Source organism: Cornus florida, unplaced genomic scaffold (genome assembly GCF_030987335.1).
Source record: "Cornus florida cultivar Cherokee Brave unplaced genomic scaffold, ASM3098733v1 CherokeeBrave_3.0.0_Hap2_Chr05, whole genome shotgun sequence".
NCBI lineage: Eukaryota > Viridiplantae > Streptophyta > Magnoliopsida > Cornales > Cornaceae > Cornus > Cornus florida.
The window spans coordinates 91,879,054-91,902,318 of NW_026775575.1; the positions used below are offsets into that span (position 1 = coordinate 91,879,054).

The 23,265-nt window shown below is 33.8% G+C and overlaps 2 protein-coding genes across 3 annotated transcripts in view; both read right to left on the reverse strand.

Moving 5' to 3' along the window:
• The window catches only part of LOC132307612 (probable leucine-rich repeat receptor-like serine/threonine-protein kinase At3g14840), a 45,643-nt gene extending 31,284 nt beyond the window's left edge, over positions 1-14,359 (reverse strand). The window contains exons 1-7 of one of the 2 annotated variants that reach the window (XM_059805421.1): positions 13,979-14,357; positions 13,618-13,792; positions 9,839-9,910; positions 9,677-9,748; positions 9,445-9,516; positions 9,266-9,337; positions 9,110-9,181 (exon numbers count right to left, since the gene is read on the reverse strand). In XM_059805421.1, coding sequence (XP_059661404.1) covers positions 9,110-9,181; positions 9,266-9,337; positions 9,445-9,516; positions 9,677-9,748; positions 9,839-9,910; positions 13,618-13,792; positions 13,979-14,075 — 632 coding nt within the window. In that variant the 5' untranslated portion in view covers positions 14,076-14,357. Of the gene's footprint in view, positions 1-9,109; positions 9,182-9,265; positions 9,338-9,444; positions 9,517-9,676; positions 9,749-9,838; positions 9,911-13,617; positions 13,793-13,978 lie in introns of both variants that reach the window. The other variant, XM_059805422.1, reaches the window with a different exon arrangement.
• Positions 6,176-7,669, reverse strand: LOC132307613 (uncharacterized). Its single transcript, XM_059805423.1, has 2 exons — positions 7,382-7,669; positions 6,176-7,292 (listed from the first exon to the last, which is right to left on the reverse strand). Exons 1-2 carry the CDS (start codon positions 7,656-7,658, stop codon positions 6,979-6,981), a joined length of 591 nt encoding a protein of 196 aa, XP_059661406.1. The 5' UTR covers positions 7,659-7,669; the 3' UTR covers positions 6,176-6,978.
• Positions 14,360-23,265: the final 8,906 nt, after the last annotated feature.

Consider the following 23,265-nt stretch of genomic DNA (forward strand, 5'->3'; position numbering starts at 1 on the left):
CTTCCCAATGATCCCGTCTCCAGCTCTTTATCTGTTTCAAGTTGTATTTGAGCTATGTTTATGTTTATTTTTACCATGGTGGATATTTTTGTAATAGCATTCCCATGTTTTTCATTCCATTGAGCTTTGCATTTTGGTTTTGCTAAGGGACTAGCAAAATGTAAGTTTGGGGGTGTGATAAGCGCCGAATACTGTATATATTCAAGCGCCCTAAATTACATTAACAAAGTCCATTAATTGATTATTTTATGTAGATTATCTCCATTTGCATGTTTTTGTATATTTTCAGGTTAAATTGCAAAAAGGAAGCAAAAATGATGCCTTGTGGAATTTTGAACAAAAAGGGTGCCAATTCTGAAATTCTGGCAGCAGTAGAACCTGACTTTTGTCTCCATTTTCGACCTAGAAAACTCAAGAACTGGACTTCCATTATAACATGAAAGATTTAGAGCTCTGAATCAGCTTTCCAAATCTTCAACCGGTTCATCATTCGGAGTTTGGAGCAGAGAGTTATGATCTTCTTAACAGAGGTGCGCAGAACTGCCTGGCAACACTGAAGTACTGCCTTTCTCCCCATTTTCGACCAACCAGACTTGAGAATTGGGTCTTCATCAAAACATGAAGTTTTTAAAGCTCTGAATTAGCTCTCCAAATCTTCAAACATATCATCATTCGGAGTTTGGAGCACAAAGTTATGGTTATTCTTCCACAGTGGGTCAGAGATGGGCAAGAATTGCATGTTGCTCATTACACTAATTTAGAGTGCTCGAAACCACCCTTCGAGTGCTTGAAATTCTGGCAGATTGCACTCGAAAATGGCTCAATTTCAGCCACTTGCACATTGGTTTCCTCTATGCCATCTTCCTTCTTTATGAAGTGGTTGGAGGTGTTCCTTGGAGGAGAGAGAGCCTTGACTTGAGCTTGATAAGAGAAAGGGAGGACCACACAATTAAATTATCCTATATTCTAGCAAGATAGAGGGGAGAGAAGAGGGCAAAAGAGGGGAGTTCTTCAAGCAAAGGAAGGAGCACGAAAATGGAGTCTTGGATGGAGCTTCTTCCTTCTTCTAGCTTAGCAATGGGTAACTAACTCTTTCTCTAGGGAGGTGATGAAGTCCCTCCCTTGTAAGCATGTCCTAGGATAGTCTATTTTGGGGATTTGCCATGTATATTTTATGGTCTTTTCATAACCAAGAGCACCTCATTTGTTGTAATGAATGTTGATACATGTATGGATGATTTCTTTAAGTTGATTATCTTGTTTTAGATGATGTCTTAGAGTAATCATATTGCTTGAGTTTTCATGGTGAGAGTGGAAGCAAGGTTATGAAATGGTTTCATGGCATGTTGATAGGTGACTTTGATAGACCATTGCTTAGGAAATCCTTTGATGGTGTATGCTTAATCTCTAACTCCATGTGCTTTATCATTTTGTCAAGAACTTGATAGTCTCTCATTTAAGTAAATGTGTATAAGCTACACCTTAGTTAGGTAGTCTAAGCATGTTTATCTTTTGATGGATTATACTTGTTTGAGACCTAATGTACCTCTTGATTACTTATATGGCAACCATGTGTTGCTATGTAAGTCTTGACCATCATATGTTGTATTTCTCCCAATTTAGGTCTAAGCTAGCATATGTATAGGGATGGAGGTGGATTCACTTCCCTAGTCTCCTCTTCTTAATCTTTTCATCCTAAATTCCTTGCAAATTAGTGTTTTATGCACTTTTAATTTCCTAGCTTAAGTGACATCCAACAAAACCTCTATAAACCCTTCATCATTCTAAGAATGATTCTAGACATTTAGGTTGTATTAGACTAGCGCAGTCCTAGTGGTTCGACTTACCCGACCAATAGCCCTATTTTACAATGATTCGTGCTATTGCGAAGGTTGATGTATAATTGATCAACCGATCAATAACTGTCTCCAAGAGTATCATCTGTTAATAAGGTGGAAAATTGATACTTGGATATCACTGGAGGTTTTAGTCCTTTCTTATATCGAAATGGGAGTAGGACTAATCAGGAGGGGATGGTTGGTAGAAATTACTGACATTTGTTGGAATTTTAATTCCGTATGGTTTAAGAGTAGTGGATAGAGCAAGTTCGCTTATGGACTACACTTTAGTGGAGTTTACTTTGGCATTTCTTATCAGTTGTACATTGCGCTGATAACGGAGTTATAGCATGTGGTTATTCAATATGGAAGATAACCGGTGCTATGTCAAAGGAGCTTTCTGAAGGTGTTGGAGCAACAACTATGCTTCGCATCTCTAGATGGGAAATGGGATCGTGATATTCTATTTAATCATGGCAAATATGCTTAGGATATATATCCTAGGTTGGCATGGGTAATTGAAAGCGTTACTTACCGTTTCAGATATTATCTGTGCTATTATTGGCACAAGGAGGTTCGTGCGACAATGTTTGGGATTTTAGATAGTTGGGTTGTGTCGATCTCTTATTGGTTGGTCCGACATGGAAGCGAGGTTATCTAATAAGACCTTGACTTTATGTAAGGATACATTGGAGAACCATGCTCTCTTTTGGTAATGAGTGCTCACGGTTTAGAGGCGACAGTCGGATTTTGTAGCTAGTTGAACTCATACATGGGAGTTTTCTATCAGGGAAGGGTTATTTGAGCGGTTTTCCGTATCGGAAGCAATGTGTTTTGGAGGAAAGTCAGTTTTATGTATCGCACTGAATCTTCACGGGTTTTGGTTATTGGTTTCGGCAGTAGCCTATTGTTTAGCGTTACCAACTTGTTAAGCGCTGGATGCATAGGACTTTTATATGTTAGTTCTATGGAATTGGAAGGACGAGGGATGGTTACCCTTCATTAAATATTGGGTAAGATTGGATCGTTGCTAGATACGATCTAGGAGTTGCACATTTATGCTATTTCTTAAACATAGGAATCTTGTATATGGTTGGATATGTTGGAATTTGGGTGGCGCTCATCTAAAGGGGCTGTGCCACACGAAAACGGAAATGAATTTTGCAAAGACATTAATTCAGATTTTTGTGAATTCCGAGGACGGAATTCCTTTTGTTAAGGGGGAAAAATGTAATACCCCTAGTTTTCAAAAGGATAAAATGGGAATGAGAATTTAATTTTCAATTTTGATTTGTATTTCAAATTTTTTTTTTTAATTTAATAATTGGACTTATTTGTTATTTGTTTTGCTTAATTGCTTAATTATAATTTATGTGTTTAATTTAATTGTTGAATTGAAATTGTTTTAATTTAAATTATCTGATTAGTTTGTGGTTTTACTGTAATTGTTTTATTTGTGAGTTAATTTAATTATTTGATTAATTTATGGTTTAAATGGATTATTTGTTTTATTTGGTTTTATATATAGTGTAAATTTAGGGTTTTCTTTTGTGAGTTTTAGCCGTCACATGTTAGGATTGGAATTAGGGTTAGGGTTTTATAGACGGCTATATATATTTATGTTCTTTTACGTCTATTAGGGAAAAAAAAAACCCTATTCACGAAATAGTTTCTTTTAGAGGAAAACAGAGAGAGTTTTGGAATATAATCTGTGAGGCTAAAGGAGGAAGACTGGAGGAAGAACAGAGGGGCTGCTTCTGGATGGAACCAAGAAGCAATAGAGGAAGGGAACTGTGAGCAGAGCAGAGGGGAAACAAACTTAGAGAATTCTGAAACTTAAATTTAGAGACGACGCTTAAGGTTTCACACCGAAACCTAAAGGCAAGTTTCAGTCTATTCCTCTCCTGCAAACTTATGTTCTGTGCATCTTATATAGACTCCAGGAACTTAATTAAACGTTTAAAAATGGACTTTATGCATGCTAGATGATTTCGGTAATCTGTTCTGTGTTTTTTTAACGTTCAAACTTATTCTTGCATAAGCTATTGTGTGTAGTTTAAGTTTTTGTCAATTGGTTCACACTGGAATAGGAGGAGTCTTTAGGGGTTTAAGAGCTTTAACGGAACCCTAATAATCTTAAAAAGGTCTGGAATAGGACACTGGACTTCGCCGGAATCACAGACGACAACTGGACGAAGCAGAACGAAGCAGTTGAAGCAGAGGAGGCTCTCAAAGAGAGAGAGCCGGCTCTAGGAAGCAAAGAGCCAGCTCCCCCTCTATTAGAGCCAGCTCCAAGGGTTATGGGAGCCGGCTCTATGCAGGTTAGAGCCTGCTCTATGTTTCTAAGAGCAGGCTCTGTGATTCTATGTACTTACTGGAGTGGTTTGTGCGTTGTTTGGCTCGTTGGTGATTTTTTCTGAGCTGTGTTTGGGCTAGGAAGATGAAGTTATAAATTAATTCATGAAATATTAGAGCCCTAGGATGCATTAATTTATTTATATGCTAATGTATTAAACGGTGGGAAAATCTAAGACAAGTCGCAGACTGTTTACGGACATAACGGATTGTAAAGGTTTAATTGCTTAAACTGTGTCTAGCAATTAAAAGAGTTGGAACATGGATTTCAAACATTACACCATGCTATATTAGAGCCACTTCTAATAAATTAATGTCTTAGTACTCATGGAATTAACTGTAGGGAAGTATACAATGGTACAAGTAAAAATATGCGACTTTGTACGCTGCTAACGGATAGGAAGGACTATTTCGCTAAGTCTTGTTTTAAAAATTTAACGGACTGTTGCATGGTGTCTAAACAGGATATTATGCTATATTAGGACTCACAATGCATAATTTATTCTAATATGCTAAAGGTTTTCACAGTGTGGGAGTTTTAAGTAATGACGCACATTGTTGGTGATTATAAAGTATCTAGTTGTGTAAACTTAATTTAACAACTTAGATGACTGGAGGATGGTTCTAAAATCTATGTTAGATACAGAATAGGGTCATGTATTTATTAGACCTTATTTGTGCATAGGTTGGATTTTAATTAAGGAACTAATAAATTAGGTTCCATTAATTAAATGGAGATTGTTATTTTAATGGTTAAACTGTTCTTTATGTTTCAGCAACTATTGGTTAGTACTGTGGATTTTTCTGAGTTATAGTTTGGCATTCTCAGCTTTATAATTTAGTCTTACTATTGTTAATATTGTCAACTGCTGGACTGTACTATGGGTTAGTTGAAATTTAATTAAATGGATTAAATTGTTAATGACATCGATGGATACTGGATCTTAACTTGATGAATTAGTAAATTTTGTCTCGTTAATTACATGGATGGATTCTGGATTGCAAGTTGATGAACTGTTTAAACTCTGTATATCAACTATTTGGATTACGTGGGTATGATTTGATGAACTGTTGAAAATGTTGCATCATTCAAGGATCATTTGCATTATATGTACCGGTATGGGACGGTGACATATCAGGGATGGATTAGATCAAAAAGCTAAGTCCTACCCCTTCATACATAAGGAATGGATTAACTAAAACAGTTAAATCCTACATGGATGCATGTCCTGCCAACTAAAACAGTTGAACGACATAATGGATATTTGTTTTATCTCTGCACTAGGAAGGAATTTATATATATATTTATGGTACCGTGATACGAGCTTGAGTCCCCTGATCATGGTTAGGGTGCATATATTGCAAAGGTTGGGTAACTAGATATAGCTAATGTTCCCTGGTAGGTCTAGGTACTTGGCCGCTGAAAAGCGTGTTTTATATGTCACCTTGTACCCAGGCTGAACTATGTTATAGGCTAGTGAGCATCCTATAGTATGTATTTATATATATATGGACTATTGTAGATATTGCCGAGCTATCTAGGATGTATCTGCATATCGGGTTTATGTACGGATTGTAGTAGATTGGAACTTGCATGTGGGCCTGACCCACTCCTATTTTTCAGGTATTCGCCAGTTCCAGCTTAGAGTTTGATCGTGTTGATGCAGATACAGACACTAACTCTACCGGTTACATAGGTTTTCCTTCCTATTATGGTTTTGGATTTTAATTCTGTAAGTTTGTCTAAAGATTTGTCTTTAGGGGTCCACCAGGTGGATTCCCGAGTTGTACGGATTTAAATTATATTAAATTATTATTTAAGGTTTGAGGATTTTCATTTTAGTTTCTTTCAGCGCATTATTATTTTATTCTTAATTCAGTTTTATTCTTGCTTGGTTACATATTAATTGTCTGATATCCCTCGGATCTGTGCTCGGACTTGATCACCCGTGGCTCTAGAATCAAGGGGTATTACACTTCAACACTATGGAGGGCAAGGCTATTTATAGCCAAAATGGGACACCAAAATGAGGCTACTTGGTGACCACTCAAAAGACTTGCTGGGCATACATTTTTGGAGGCCAAAAATAAAACTTGATGAACACATATACTTGGAGGCGAAGAAGATGATGTCATGGGTGATGCAAGCCTCAAATTGAGCCACATATTCAACAAATCTCCACCTTGGCGAAAATTCAAATGAGCCAATGTATCTCTACAAAACAAACTGTCTTCTCCACAAAACAAATTAATTAAGAATTTTAGTTAAGTTTGAGTCATCCTCAAACTTAACCCTCGGGCTCTCATTCTTCAACCCATGCATGTTTTGCGCAGCCACAAGCATACCTCCAGTATTTGTGTCAAACTCTAAATGCTTTCCAAAAGCAATCTCAGAAATTCCAAGTTTGACATCTCCTTTAGCAACCTTCTCCAACCGCCCACAAACCACCGGCTGGTAATGAAAAGTCATCTTCTCACCCTTGTGGAGAATAGGACATCCTTAACTTTTCCTCGCATCTCTGTTGTGACCAACTACTTGCCTCCCACGCATCTTAATGGCACTCGAATGGACTATCTCATTGCCACTTAGATTATTGCAAGTCAATATCACACCTGTCCTCATGGGTCTGCCTCCCTGTAAAGACTGCTGCAATTTTGGTTGCCATCTGAAAACAGATTTCATTCTCCCACCACGTTGTGTAGTCCCCTCACAACCCTTTTGAGAACTAGGATCGTTCTCCTCTTTCGAACACTTCTTTTGCCAAAACCCGAATGCAGATTTCTGCTAACTATAGAAGACCCTGTAGAAGCTCCACCTGTTACTATATTCCCTTGGAGAAGATATAAATTTTTCACTTTGGTGCCCTGTAGCACCACAAGAGAATCCATCACGACCATCATTGCTCCACCTTCTGTTATAACCTTGTAACCTTTGGAGTCTAGCACACCTACTGAAATAAGATTTATTTTCAGATCCGGTACATGTCGCACATCTAACAATGTTCTTACCAACCCATTGTGCGTCTTGATCTTGACTGTTCCAATTCCCAAAATTTTGAAAGTTTTCCTGTCCGCCGTTAAAATCGAACCACCTTTCACCTCTTTATAGGAAGAGAAAGAATCCCTACTGGAACACATATGAACAGAATAACCAGAATCAAGAATCCAACTGTCATTAAATGACATACCTGAACACAAGGTTGTCATGAGAACATAATCGTCACTTTTCGAATCACTCGTTGTAGCAGTTGCCACAGAAGCTGCTTCTTGAACCTTCTCTTTGCCATTCCCATTCTTTGCCTTTAGTTTGGGACAGTTCTTGATGATGTGCCCTATCTCGTGACAGTAGTAACATTCCACATTTTTATGAGATCTATATTTGCCCTTACTACCAGAACCCTTTGTCTCACTTTTGCCTCTTGCAAATAGACCCTCGACCTGTTCATCTTCAATATTCCCAGACATCTTTTTTCTCAACTCCTGAGAGTTTAATGAGGATTTAATATCCTCCATACTAATAGTGTCTTTTCCATAGAGCAATGTGGTAACAAAATGCTCATAGGAAGGAGGCAAAGAACGCAACAAAATAAGGGTTTGATCCTCGTCATCAATTTTAATATCATTATTTTTCAAATCCATAATAATATAATTGAAATTATCAATATGCTCCTTAAGAGGCATACCTTCCTTTATACGAAGGGTTTAGAGTCTCTGTTTCAGGTAAAGTCTGTTAGTAAGAGATTTCGTCATATACAGACTCTCTAATTTCAGCCACAACTTTGCCGCCGTGTCTTCATCAATTACTTCACGCAGCACCTCATCAGCTAAATTGAGAATAATCGAACTACGCGCCTTTTCATCGACCTTATCCTTGTCTTCATCGGACATAGTTGTTGGCAACTTGTCCTTCCTGAACAACACCTTCTTTAGACCTTACTGAGTCAGCAGGGCCTGCATCTTAATGCGCCAAAGACTGAAGCTAATTTTGCAATCAAATTTCTCAATCCCGTATCTGGTCTACATCTCAAAAAAACTCCCCAAAAAATTACTCGGTGAATAGTACCGTATTTGTGAACAGTACCCGAATAGTATCTGTGAATAGTACCGTATGTGTGAATAGTATCTGTACACAATACACGAATCCGAGCTCTGATACCAGTTTGTTATTAAATAAGGATCGAATAGGAGTTTATGAGAATAAGAAGAAAAAAATAATGACAAGAAAAAAAAAAAAAAAAAAAAAAAAAAAAAAAAGGCGCACACACAAACGAGACAAGAATTTACGTAGTTTGGCTATGCCTACATCCACGGGGAGAAGACAGAACAATATTTCACTATGGAAATAAAGAGATACAAGGCAACGTGATTCACACCCAAAACCCAATTATACCCAAACTCTCTCACCCACTAACTGATATTATAAACTCACTCAATTAATTTGGGATGCTTCAACATCATGGAGGGCAAGGCTATTTATACCCAAAATGGGACACCAAAATGAGGATACTTGGTGACCACTCAAAAGACTTGCTCGGCACACATTCTTGGAGGCCAAGAATAAAACTTGATGAACATATATACTTGGAGGCCAAGAAGATGATGTCATGGGTGATACAAGCCTCAAATTGAGCCACATATTCAACATATATATATATATATATATATATATATATATATATATATATCACTTGAAAACACGGGAAAATAATAATAATATATATTCCATAAGAGAATATAGAAACTTTAACGTACAGTGTCTTTATGTTTTTCATATTACAACGAAGTGGAAAAGCCACTACACTTCCATTTAAGTCACTGATTGTCGCGTTTGTTTTTATTTTAATGAAGAATAAACACACATTAGATATTATTTTTACATAAAATGGATAAATCTACGAAAAGAAGATTTTACTTACAAGTCAGTCAGATTTTCCAAGAGAAAAATTCCAGAAGGAATTGGCCCATCCAAACCACTAGCCTGAATCACCCTGTCATAAATTTGTTTAAATGAATGGATAAATAGAGAACATCCTCCAAAGAAAAATTGAAATACTAAAACACGTAAAAGTCACAATTTATTGAGATTTGTCCAGTTTTCGATGTAATTGGGAATCTTTCCTGTAAAGTTGTTGTCACTGATCCTACTGCAATGTACGTGTAAAAGAATAAATTGAGCAATTGATTTTAAAAATATAAAATAAATAAGTATCTAGACGTAAAAACTAAAAATAAATCAACTTTAGATACATACAAATCCTTCAAAGTGGTCACGTCTGCAAATGTTCCCGGCAGCTCCCCAGAGAAATTGTTTGAGCTTAGAAACCTTCAAGAAAATAAATAAATAAGCCAATGGTCAATTGATCTCAAATCTCAAATTGAACCTTCATAAGTATATTTCATCTAAAATTAAATCACACAATCATAAAGTACACATTCACTCAAAGCTAACACCAGAAAATTAAAAACAGATGAAAGCGTCTTACATTCTCTCTATGAGAGGAAGTCTCCCAAGCTCCGAAGGAATGCTTCCAGAAAGCTGATTGAACTCGAGGCTTCTAAAAACCACCAAAATTAACATATTAAGAGAATAATTTATTATCACATTTACCTAAATGTGAAAGAAATGAGTTATATCCAAATCTTACAAGCCTTTGAGAGTGGTGATGTTTCCAAATTCTTTTGGAATTGAACCTGTTAATCGGTTTCCAAGGAGAGAGCTGCAACAAAATTAACCATCATGTCATACATTGTAAGAACAAGAAAAATTCCAATATGTAACAAACACACAGAGACATATATTATATATAGAGAGAGAGAGAGAGGAGTTGATAGTATACATACATGTTCACTAGTTGCATGTAACCCCATTCTAGAGGAATAGTACCGTTAAGGTAGTTACGGGGAAGGTCACTGTACAACAATTTGAGATTGAGTATTTATTTAAATGGGTAATTAAGACGAAAATATACGGGCATTGCAGGGATCAAAAAGAATTTGGGGGTAACTCACATTTCTTGAAGATGAGGGAATCACACCAATTCGGGGGGTAATTTGCCTTGAAGACTCTGCCCTTTTAGAACTCTGTATTTCAACAGCAGTCCAAGTCAATATTATGTTTTAAATGGCAATTCTAACATCAACTTTAACTTTACAATTTAGAGAGGTAAATTATTATTATGTTATTGTAAAGAGATAAATTATTATTATGTTTTCTTTCTTCATTGCTATTCAAGAAATATATAAATACTCAATCTCAAATTGTTGACAGTATATTTTGACGAGAAAAAAAATAGTTGAATAAGTTTTTTCTTCACAGGATAAAAAATAAATAAATTAATTAAAAAAATTCTACAAAATAAATTGCCTATTTTGACAGTACCAAATATATATATATATATATATATATATATATATTTGGTACTGTCAAAATAGGCAATTTATTTTGTAGAATTTTTTTAATTAATTTATTTATTTTTTATCCTGTGAAGAAAAAATTTATTCAACTATTATATATATATATATATATATATATATATATATATATATATATATATATATCTATTTTAAAAAAATATTTATCGAAGAGATTATCTCATATATATATATATATATATATGGTACTGTCAAAATAGGCAATTTATTTTGTAGAATTTTTTTAATTAATTTATTTATTTTTTATCCTGTGAAGAAAAAATTTATTCAACTATTATATATATATATATATATATATATATATATATATATATATATCTATTTTAAAAAAATATTTATCGAAGAGATTATCTCCTTTGTCAAGATCCAAAAAAAAAAAAAAAAGAAGAAGATTTAAAAAAGTTATCTGTTTTGATAAGACCAGAAAAAAGTTATATCTATTGAATAAATTTTTTTTTTTTTTTCTTGAAGGAATCTAAAAAAAAAAAAAAAAAAAAAAAAAAAAAAAAAAAAAAAGAATCCGAAAAAGGTTTACTGTGTTGAATAAATTTTCTGTTTTAATTGGACCAAAAAAAATATATATATATATCTTTTGAATGCCAAAAATAAAATTTTCTATTTTTGAATAAATTGTCTTCTTAGAGAGAGAACCTAAAAAAGTATAGCAGAGGAAAATATATATATATATATATATAGTAAAGGAAGTAAAGAAGGTGAAAAAAAATTATTTTTGTATAAAGAGTAGTTATGATATTATAAAATAAGGGATGATACATTAATGAATTCAAGATATTATAAAATAAAGTATGATGCATTAATGAATTCAATAACCTTTTTGTTAAGTGGAGTGTAATTGAAAAAAAGTAAAGTATACTCATTTTTAATCATAGCCTTAAGATCTAATCTGACGATAAACATTTCATTTCAATGTTTTAGGAAATTTACACCCCATACCTTTAAATATCATTAGAGTAAATTGACAAAAGTAGACACTCTCGCAAGGAAAAAAAAAAAAATCTAAGATTAATTAAATTGGAAGCCATTAAAATTACATAAATCCTTAATTTTTTTTGAGTCCTGCTATTTAGTCCGATAAATGAAAATTTACTATTTCATCAACTCTATGCGGCTATATATGTGTTAAATATAATGGGACTCATATTAAAATATAAGGTAATTAACTATTTAGAAAGTTGTAAATCCCTTTTTGAGGTTTCATCTTAATCTAGTATCTTTGTTGACTATTAAAGTTTCAATTACCATGTATATCAAATTGTGTTTCCATTATATATATACATCACATTGCATCTTTGTAACAAGTCTTGAGATTCTTTAGACATTTCCTATGTATAATTATATTTTGTATCCCTGGTTATTAAAAAGTTGATGATCTATCTGAAAATTTTTAGAATAAGGAGCTAGAGGAATTTTAATTTTATTTTTGTAAAGTACTGAAAATTAAAATTGTAAAAAAACATTGTAATTTTTGTTATAAATTTTGTACAAATCAAATTCTTATAAAAAGATAAGGAAAGGGCTATGAAAAACTAATAAATAAGAAAGGAAAAAAAACGTATTTTATGAAAACAAACAAGAATAATAGTGATGTCTATTTAAGTTGAAATTTTAGAACAACAACTTCATATTATATTTTATCTTTGTCGGTTTTAATGGGAGAACGGAATAGATTTCATTGTTGGTACTACTTATATCGGCTATAAGTCCATGGAATCTTTTATTTACTCATTAGACCTCTACTCATTCTCCAGCATTCAAGAATGATTAATTCTACTTCAAGAACATATATTTCAACCATCCAAAGTCAATTAGAAAACTGCTAATTTTTATTTCTATTAGTCAATGAACTTGTATTTCAACCATCGAAACGAAATGAAAAAACCGTCGTTTAACATAGAAATTATATTTCATGAATAATTAATCTTATCTTGTGGGAAGAAGACAACTCAGCAACTCTCTGAATTTTTCATCAACTTTGGATTGCAAAGAATGAGCACCAAAAATCTTGAAATTTTTTTTTTTTTTTCCTTTGAGAGAGTATCTATTTTTGTCCATTCACCATAATGATATTCAAAGGTAATTGAAATAATGGGTTATTACTCCCTAAAAAAAAACAGCAGTTGAACATCAATCTATATATGGTTGAACATAGGAAAAAATATATATATTCTGTAACATTTCCATGTGAAAAAACATTACAAGTACTTACTATATCTTAATACTTTTTTATTTTAGAAATTCTCAGTTTCTTTTTTCTTTTTTTCTAACGATATTATATCTGATTATTTTAAAATTTAATGTGTTAGAGATAAATAAAAAAACAAAAAAAAAATAATAATAATAAAGTACACTAAACCTTGCTAAACTTTATTCTTTTTTCAAAAAAACATCCCTAAACTTTAAAGAATATACTTAATCCATTGAACTATCTCATTTGTTACAAAATCTGAAACTACGGTTGACCGCTTAAGTATTAACGGTAAGAGGAGACACGTGCCCCATGTGCCTTGGTTAAAATATAAAATATCATATATACCCTATGACAGTTAAAGACTATATCTATATAAGTCCTTACTTTCAGTCTCAGCAATTCCTCTTGTTCAGTATTGATTTTCAGCAATTCCCTCTCAAATATCCATATCCAGGTGACTCTCTCTCTCTATCACAGGCGGTAGCCATGTCCATATGGGATATGTTTGGCGATGTTATGGATAAGGTTAGGTGTTGCATCTCTATTGTTTCTGCATATTATATAGTCACGTCAGCTTATCAACAGCAAAATAGAACTAAAATGACGCCCTTCAAAGTAAGGGCTAAACGGTAATTTCCTTTGTTTCTTCAACGGCTACTATAAGACATATGTATCCGTGTTGTCAGTATTTGACATCCACACATTTCATAATTAATAAAAAGGATAAATGAAAAAGGACAAGGATAGATGAACAAGTGGGGAGAGAGAGAGGAGAGAGAGTACATGCTAACAACATGACAGACGGTGCCATTGGAGAAGGAGCAATTACAGGTGACTGCATTCTCAAAACCTTCAACTGGATTTGGGTTGGCCCAACTTCTCTCTTCACTGCATGGATCTACACCGAAATTCCAATCCGTCTTTCCAAGCGTCGTTGCTATTTCTTTCAATAATTCCACTGCAAAAATGTAAAACACAGATGCTCGTATTATTTATAAATCTTATATACACAGAAATATATGATCACTTACATACATATATATGTACCCCTCATTTCTTTCTTCATATACGTCGAACCTTACTATTTTGAAGTTTATCAAAATTAAAATGAAAGAACTCAACAACCACACACACACACACATACCTTCATCCGTTGGAAGAGTAGCTTCGCCAGATGCAAAAGTGGCCAAGCAAATTAATATAATAACTGAACAAGTAAGATGACGTCGTGAGAAGAACATGTTCTAGTAAATTAAGTAAGTACGTAGAGCTAAAAATGAGATGATGAAATGAACCAAATGCTAAAATGGATTATACTAGAGAGAAGTGGCATGAGATGTTCAATATATAATTGAGCTAATTAATGCAAGTAAGAGACATATAGTTCCACGGTAATACTTTTCTTGAAAAGAGAAAGAGGGAAGACTTGATGCTAAGAGAGAGGGAAGACTGAATGGTAGCGCGCACTCAATGATAAGTCTTGGAGAGAGAGAGAAAGAGGACTCGTCGCGTGGAAGACTGGAGTTGGGTTGTTTTAGAAGTTTTGTTTTTGGTTAAAACAATGATATTTTTGCTCTAAAATTGTTTTGAAAAAAAAAAATCAAAAATACGTCTGGTAACGGTATTATTATAATTTTGGGCTATGAATAGTTGTAAAAAAAATAATAATAATAATAAAATAAAATAAAATAAAAAAATTTATTGTTTTGTTTTGAGTTATGTTTTAACACTAAATAAAACCACACCAAACATATTTTTATTGTCAAAATCAATACGGTAATAACTTAAAAATAAAAACAGCAAAAACAAAACTTACCCAAACAGGCCTTAACAATCAATTTTTTTTAGGTTTTGAATGCGATTTGAGAAAGGCCACCTTACTGTTATAGTATGTCATGTCTTGAAGTTGTTGGAGGACAGAAAGTCAGGCGATAGGCACAGTTTGGTGACACATACATGCACAAGGATTAGTCTTACCGACATATATGAAAGAAATTAAATGATTTCATAAAGAATGATTGAGTTGTGTGTGTGTATGTACATATGTGCATCTGAATAACGTACTCTACATGCTAGAAACTTAATTTTTACAGTAGTTTGTACGTGGTTCGAGATTTTTTTTTTTTTTTTTTCAGAATATGATATCTACTTTATCGACAGTGACTCTAATGCCCACCAGTGAAGTGGTTAATTTAATTACCAGTACTATATATTAATGTTATATAAACAGAAAGCTATAACTCAAAATCCATTTTTTTTATATTAATCATTTAACAACATGCACCAAATAATTTTATAACACAAATCCAGCTCAAATACTAAGAGATTGAAAATAAAAATCTCTGTTTTTATTTATAGGCTGTGTTTATGTGGATTCTCATGTAACATTTCATTCTTTCCCCTTTTTTTTTAATAATACTTGCATCATGAGGAAGGTGGGTGAAGTTCATCTCCCCAGCGACTTGGCACAATAACGCGTTGACAAGGGTCCAACAATAAATATTAAAGCTAAGATAGGCAATGCCCCTTTTTGCGGGTTCAACCCGTTTTCCTTTTGTCCTTGTCAGCCTCTTCGCTCTCGCTCAAACCAATTTCCACCTTCCTCTCCATCGCCACCAACCACCACCAGTACCAGTCACACCACCACCTTACACCGATAGAATCATATATATCTATATATATATATATATATATATATATATATATATCACCTCCACCATCACTTCTACCACCATCATCACCACCCAATCTTTCTTTTTTTTCTTGGTTTTTTTTTTTTGCCTATCACCACCCAATCTATCTCATGACAAAACCAATCACTGTTGAGTGAAAAGTGGCTTCCAAATGATTTTTGGGCAGAAGTAGTAGCAACTTCAGTCTTCCTCCTTAATATATCTTCAACAAAGACGGTGCGTAATATAACTCCGTATGAAGCTTGGTGAAAACGAAAGCCCGATGTAAGTTGTTTAAAAGTTTTTGGTAGTATTGCTTATTCTTTGATCGACTCAAATGACAGTACCAAGTTTGATAGGAAAAGTGAGAAATGTATCTTTGTTGAGTATAGTGATGAAACCAAGGCCTATCGGTTGTATAATCTGGAAACTAAGAAACTAATTATTCGCAGAGATGTTGTTTTTGATTAAAATAGTTTCTGGAATTGGGAGAGTGAAAAAAATCAGATTGTGCCATTTGTTGAAGATGAAGCTGAGCTGACACAGAGTATAGAGAAAGTAACGACTCCAAAATCCTCTCCATCATCAAGTTCTTCAGGGAGCACTCCTTCAAGGGATCTAAGTAATGAAGACAACAGCCACATGGATCTTACTCTTGACACTGATACACCTCCATGTAAGTTTCGGTCTCTAAAAGAAATTTATGAGTCATGCACTTTTACTCTTATGATTTAAGAACCTGTGAGTTATGAATCTGTGAGTTATAAGGAGGCACAAGGAATACAAGAGTGGGAAAATTCTATGCAAGAAGAAATGGCAGCAATTAAAAAAAATAAAACATGGGAGCTAGTTGACTTGCCACCAGAGAATGATATAATTGGTGTGAAATAGGTCTACAAAGTGAAGTACAATTCAGATGATATTGTGCAAAAATTCAAGGCAAGGCTCGTTGCGAAAGGGTATATGCAACAGTATGGTATAGACTTTTTTGACACTTTTTCCCCAGTTGATCGATTTGAAACTATCAGATTGATTTTAAGTTTAACAGCTCAAATGAAATGGCAAGTATTTCAATTTGATGTTAAACCTACTTTTTTAAATGGGTATTTGGAAGAAGATGTGTATGTTGAATAACCACAGGGATTTGTCATCAAAGGAAATTGGGAGAAAGTCTACAAATTAAAAAAGACTTTATATGGATTAAAGCAAGCTCCACGAGCGTGGTATAGTAGACTTGATTCATATCTTCGTCAAAATGGGTTTCATCGAAGTGATAGTGCACCTACTTTGTATGTGAAGGCAAAAGGTAATGATATTCTCATTGCATGTATATATGTGGATGATATTATATACACTGGATCTTCTAGCTTCTTTATTAAAGAATTCAGGGAGAGTATGATGCAAGAGTTTGAAATGTCTGATTTGGGGTTATTGCATTTTTTTCTTAGTCTTCAAGTTCAGCAAACTATTAATGGTATTTTTATCTCTCAAGAAAAATATGCATTGGATTTGCTCAAGAAATTTAATATGTCAAATTTCAAGATTTTTTCTACTCCCATGAATATAAGTGAGAAGTTATTGATGACTTATGGGACTCCAAAGGCTGATGAAAAGGTTTTTAGAAGCATGGTTGGAGGATTGTTGTATTTGACTCATTCTAGACCGGATATCATGTTTCTAGTGAGTTTAATCTCAAGATTTATGCATAATCCTTTTGCACATCATCTTAGAGCAGCAAAACGGATTCTTCGCTATGTTCGGGCAACAAGTAATTTTAGGATTTGGTATAAACCAGTTCCTAATTTTAAATTGCTTGGTTTTACTGACAATGATTAGGCTAGTTTTACAGATGATAGGAAAAGTACAAGTGTTTTTATCTTCAATCTTGGTTTGGGAGCTGTGTCTTGGGTTTCAAAGAAACAAGCAACAGTTGCATTATCATCTTCAAAAGCTGAGTATTATACAGCTTCATTAACTGCTTGTCAAGTTATTTGGATGCGAAGAATTTTGGAAGACTTGCATCAATGTCAGAGAGAGGAGATAGAGATCTATTGTGATAACCAGGCTACAACTGCAATGACAAATAATCTAGTTTTTTATGGAAGAACAAAGCACATTGAAATCCGTCACCATTTCATTTGGGATGTTGTTGCGGAAGGAATAATTATGATGAAGTATTGTTTAACCAATGATCAAGTTGCAGCTGGATTCACCAAAGCACTCTCTTATTTGAAATTTGTTAAATTCATATCTTCTCTTGGTGTTTCCAGTTTTGCATCAAGGGGGAGTGATGAAAATTGATGATGCAAATCTATCCTTGATGTAGTTAATTCACCCACGTTTTTAGTGTCCTAGTTTAGTGGGTTTAGTGTTTGGCTGTTAACTACAGAATAGGAAGTGGAGATAGTGGTTCCTATTTTTTATGTTTATGTTTAGTGGTTCATATTTTTATGTTTATCTTTCAGCATGTTCTAAGAATGTGGGGATAACTACTACATATGTTTTATCTATAAATTAACATATGCCGTATGCAGTGTAATAGAGTGGTGATTTAGAATCTCTGTGTTTTTAGAAATAATATATATCAGTTTCAGTCTTTTTTGGCTTCCAAAACAGAGCAAAGTTGGTTCTCCTCTTTTTTTATTTTCCAATATTTGTCAGTTCGAAGAGTTTTTAAAACATGCCCACTTTCTTTTTCTACAAAAGCTTTAAATTCCTAAAATTTCACAAAAGCTTCTGATTTGTAAGTAAGAAAGTAAACCCAACTCATGCGAGTATAATCATCAATAAACAACAAGAAATATCTACTCTTGTTTAAGGATGGAATATTTGTCGAGCCACAAATATCTACATGAACGAGTTCTAGAGGCATCTTTGCTCTCAAAGCTTTTCTAACTAGAAATGGTAAGCAGTGTTGCTTCCCATAAATACAACTTTCGCAACTTCTAGTTATTTCCATAACTATCCTGTTCTTTCTTTTGGCGACCCCTTTCTGTTCAGGAGTTCTTCTTACCATCAATTGCCTTCGGATGCCGTTTAGCTTGCAAAAAAACTCAAACTGATTTGATAGGAATTCTCCCCCTCTATCAGTTCGAAGAGTTTTAAAACATGCCCACTTTCTTTTTCTGCAAAAGCTTTGAATTCCTGAAATTTCTCAAAAGCTTCTGATTTGTAAGTAAAAAAGTAAACCCAACTCATGCGAGTATAATCAGCAGTAAATAACAAGAAATATCTACTCTTGTTTAAGGATGGAGTATTTGTCGAGCCACAAATATTTGCATGAACGAGTTCTAGAGGCATCTTTGCTCTCAAAGCTTTTCCAACTGGAAATGGTAAGCGATGCTACTTCCCATAAATACAACTTTCGCAAATATTACTTCTAACTATCTCCACAACTATCCTATTCTTTCTTTTGGCGACCCCTTTCTGTTCAGGAGTTCTTCTTACCGTCAATTGCTTTCGAATGCCATTTAGCTTGCAAAAAGACTCAAACTGATTTGATAGGAATTCTCCCCCTCTATCAGTTCGAAGAGTTTTTAAAACATGCCCACTTTCTTTTTCTGCAAAAGCTTTAAATTCCTGAAATTTCTTAAAAGCTTTTGATTTGTAAGTAAAAAAGTAAACCCAACTCATGCGAGTATAATCATCAGTAAACAACAAGAAAATATCTACTCTTGTTTAAGGATGGAGTATTTGTCGGGCACAAATATCTGCATGAACGAGTTCTAGAGGCATCTTTGCTCTCAAAGCTTTTCCAACTAGAAATGGTAAGCGATGCTGCTTCCCATAAATACAACTTTTGCAAATATCATCAATACAAATAATAGAAGGCAGACCAGAAACCATCTTTTTCTGACTCAACAATTACAGCCTATTAAAATGTAAATATCCATAATGCAAATGCCAAAGCCTCGACCCATCATTAACATTGGCAACCAGTACACAATCAGCAAAACATGAAAGATCCAGAGGAAACATCTTGTTCTTAGTCATGTAAATTTTAATAAAAGGCAAATCAGATTTTCCCTTTTTAATTTCACATATATCATCATGAAATAAGATGGTATATCCCTTTTGAGTCAATTGTCCAACACTCAACAGATTATAAGCTAAACCAGGAATATAGAAAACACCATTAATTAATCTTTCAATACCTGTCTTGCTTTTAACCACAATGGTTCCCTTACCTTCAATTTGAACTTGTTTATCATCACCAAGCCAAACTTGCAACTTTACTGATTCATCAAGAGTACGGAAGAGACTTCTTTCTCCTGTCATATGGTTACTACAACCACTATTTAACAACCATATATCATATTTGCTTTCATTGGGATTTAAACAAGTAAGAAACAAATTACTTACTTCTTACTTCAATTCAGTAAAATTAGCTTGTTGTTTTTCCTTTTCCCAACAATATGCTTCAGTATGGCCAAATTTCTTACAGTAATAGCATTGTTTTCCTTTATAATTCTGTCTATAATTCACTTTATCACTGTGATGGTTGTCTCTATCACCATTTTGACGACCCATACCAGATCTGCCACGTCCTCTTCCACGACCACGATAGCTTCCTCTTCCTTGGCCTCGTCCTACATTTTTCTAATCCATGGAAGTGCCTTCAACACTTTTCTCCCTGTTAGAAATCTCCACCTTGGCCTGAAATGACTGCTCAATATTTTTCTGTGATGATCTATTAATTCTTTCTTCATGAGCTAGAAGAGAACCCATTAGGTCATTAAGAGAATAAACTTTTAAATCTTTAGACTCCTCAATAGCAGTGACTACATGATCAAATTTTGAAAGGAGACTCCTTAAAATCTTTTTTACAATTTTCTGATCAAAAATTTCCTCACCAAATGCTTTCATTTGATTTATAATAACAGAAACTCTAGAAAAGAAATCTTGCACAAATTCACTACCTTTTATGAGAAGAGTCTCAAACTCTTTACAGAAGGTTTGGAGTTTCACAATGATTATCTTGTTGTCTCCATGAAATTCATCCTTCAAAGTAGTCCAAGCTTCTTTTGATTTTGTGGCATTTGAGATGCGAGGAAAGATTGTTTCTTTCACAGCCTACTGCAAAACAAGTAAAGCCTTCGCATTCTTTTTACAAAGCTCTTTTAACTCAGTCGACTTCAAATCGGTTGCCTTCTCAGCAGCCTTAGAGCTCTCAATATCTGCATAGCCAGATTCAACTAGATCCCAAAGATCTTGTGAAATAAAAAAGGTCCTCATCTTAATGCTCCAAAATTCATAATTTTCTCCAGTAAAAATAAGGATTAAAAATTGTGAGAGATTAAGAGTATTCATACCAGTTGACATGATGAATTACTCAAGACGAGAAAATACCTCTCCTTGAATTTTGCTGAAGAAAATATCTTTCCTTGAATTTTGCTACTGCAACAATTCTTCAAAACACCAACACGCCCAACACGAAAGAACCCGACACTCTAATACCATAAATGTTAGAAATTAAAAAAGTGGACAAGCAACTTTGCTCTGTTTTAGAAGCCAAAAATGACTGAAACTGATATATATTATTTCTGAAAACACAGAGATTCTAAATCACCATTCTATCACACTGCATACGATATACGTTAATTTATAGATTAAACATATGTAGTGGTTATCCCCACTTTCTTAGAACATGCTGAAAGATAAACATAAAAATAGGAACCACTAAATATAAACATAAAAAATAGGAATCACTATCTCCACTTCCTATTCTGCAGTTAACTACCAAACACTAAACCCACTAAACTAGGACACTAAAAACGTGGGTGAATGAACTACATCAAGGATGGATTTGCATCATCAATTTTCATCAATCATACCCACGACAAACCCAATTGAACCAAGAGGAACTCCTATATATATGTTTATCACTGTTGTAAAGCCCAATCAACAATATACCCAAAATCGTACGTATACCAGCGGCGAGATTGAACGGTGAGACTCAGACAGCACTACGACAATGGAGAAAGTGGTAGGACACAGCGACGATGGTGGATGCCGTGGGAAAGACGGAGACCTCGGTGATAGATCAACAACATTGCACGGCGGTGGGCACCTGAATCAGTCGTGAGCAATGAAGAACCTGTTGGGAAACGTGCAAGTTTAAAAAACTTTCTGAGAGATTTTCATACATAGATTTTGATTCATCACATAGAGACAAGTTTTATGTAAAAATAAAATATGATGTGTCATTTAATTAATAGATTGAATACTTATATCAAAGGCTTGAGTAAACCTTATATCTCTCCTCTAAAGTGAATGTTCTCACTTATTGTAGATCCCTTTGTTAGATGTCATCTCCTTAAATCTCCATCTTCTTGGTAATAGTTTTGTTTTTAGGAATCACCCATAAGCCTCCATGAATGATCTTGGAAAACTAAACTTGTGGGAGCTTCTATTAGATGAGAACACTAACCCTAATTTCTAGAGAGAGAAAATATATTCTTTTTTACTTCTTCCAAAAGTCTCTCCTAAAATATACATAGACCATGTATATATAGGTAACATAAAGATAAGGAAAATGAAATAATAAATTCTTCTTAATCTCTAATTTATATGTCTCAAATTTAATAGGATTTCAATATCAAGTAGGGTTATGAGTGAGAATCCTTTAGGCTTATTATTTTCTTGGCTACAATAAATTAATAACTGGCTCAGTCCATGGATCCAATAAAATTAATTCATTAATTAATTTTTACTCCACTAAAAGAAATTAATTGAACTCCAATTAAATAATAAATAATCTCTAAGTCATTGTTGCACTTTGACCCCTCTATGCCTAATTAGTTATCGGATAAATAAAGTCATCAATCCGATTACTTAATTAATATATTTATTTTGGTACCTTTGATTATTTCTGGCTCAATCACAATAAAACATTTGTTTGACAAAAATAATAATTTAAATAAATAAATATATAATAAATCATTTTGTCTAAAAACACACGAAGGCCTTTGAATTTAATTTGTGATCAACCATAATCAATACAAAATAAATGCAAGTAACATTGATGCAAATATTGATAATATAACCCTCTAACTATTAATTACATAACTACCCAAAGTGTCGGTCTAAGGATCTCGAAGTATCCGCCGAACAAATCAAAGTAATTATTAATTAATAAAAGAGTCTATACGTCTCTCATACTTAAGAGTCAAATGCCATGGCCATGATAGGGAGCAATTGCATATGACGGCTCTCGTAATATATCTTAACCTAACGTGGATCCAGTTCAAGTCTTAATTAATTATGAGTCCATCCATAATTACAGACTATGAACCATTTATGATTACTATTTATATATTCATATATTGATCGTCATCACATACATATATAAATATCTCTTATAATCAAGTGGACACTATCAATTCTATAATGAATTGAAACATAATACATTATATTCACCAATTGTATAAAGCATAAATATTTCAGATACGTCAGGAACATATGTCACTTTAATTCAAATAGGAATTCGCTATAACAGGGCATATAAATCCCAACAGGTCCCACTTGCCCTCATAGCCAGCCAATGTTATCTAGGTAATGATTAAAACTATTGATCGATGACACCTTTGTTAATGGATCAACAAAGTTGTGTTCCAATGCAATGTTCTAGCCATGAACACATTTTCTTGCCGGACAATATCATGTAGGACATGATACTTCCTTTCAATGTACCTTGTTCTTCTATGGAGCCTTGGGTCATAGGTTTGGACTACTTTTGCACTATTGTTGCAATATAGCT

Excerpts from the sequence above, each read along its gene's own strand:
- LOC132307613 (XM_059805423.1), bottom strand. The coding sequence starts at position 7,658 with ATGTCTGGGAATATTGAAGATGAACAGGTCGAGGGTCTATTTGCAAGA. Across the intron at positions 7,293-7,381 it reads CATGACAACCTTGTGTTCAG|GTGAAAGGTGGTTCGATTTT; the intron begins GTATGTCATTTA and ends TCCTATAAAGAG.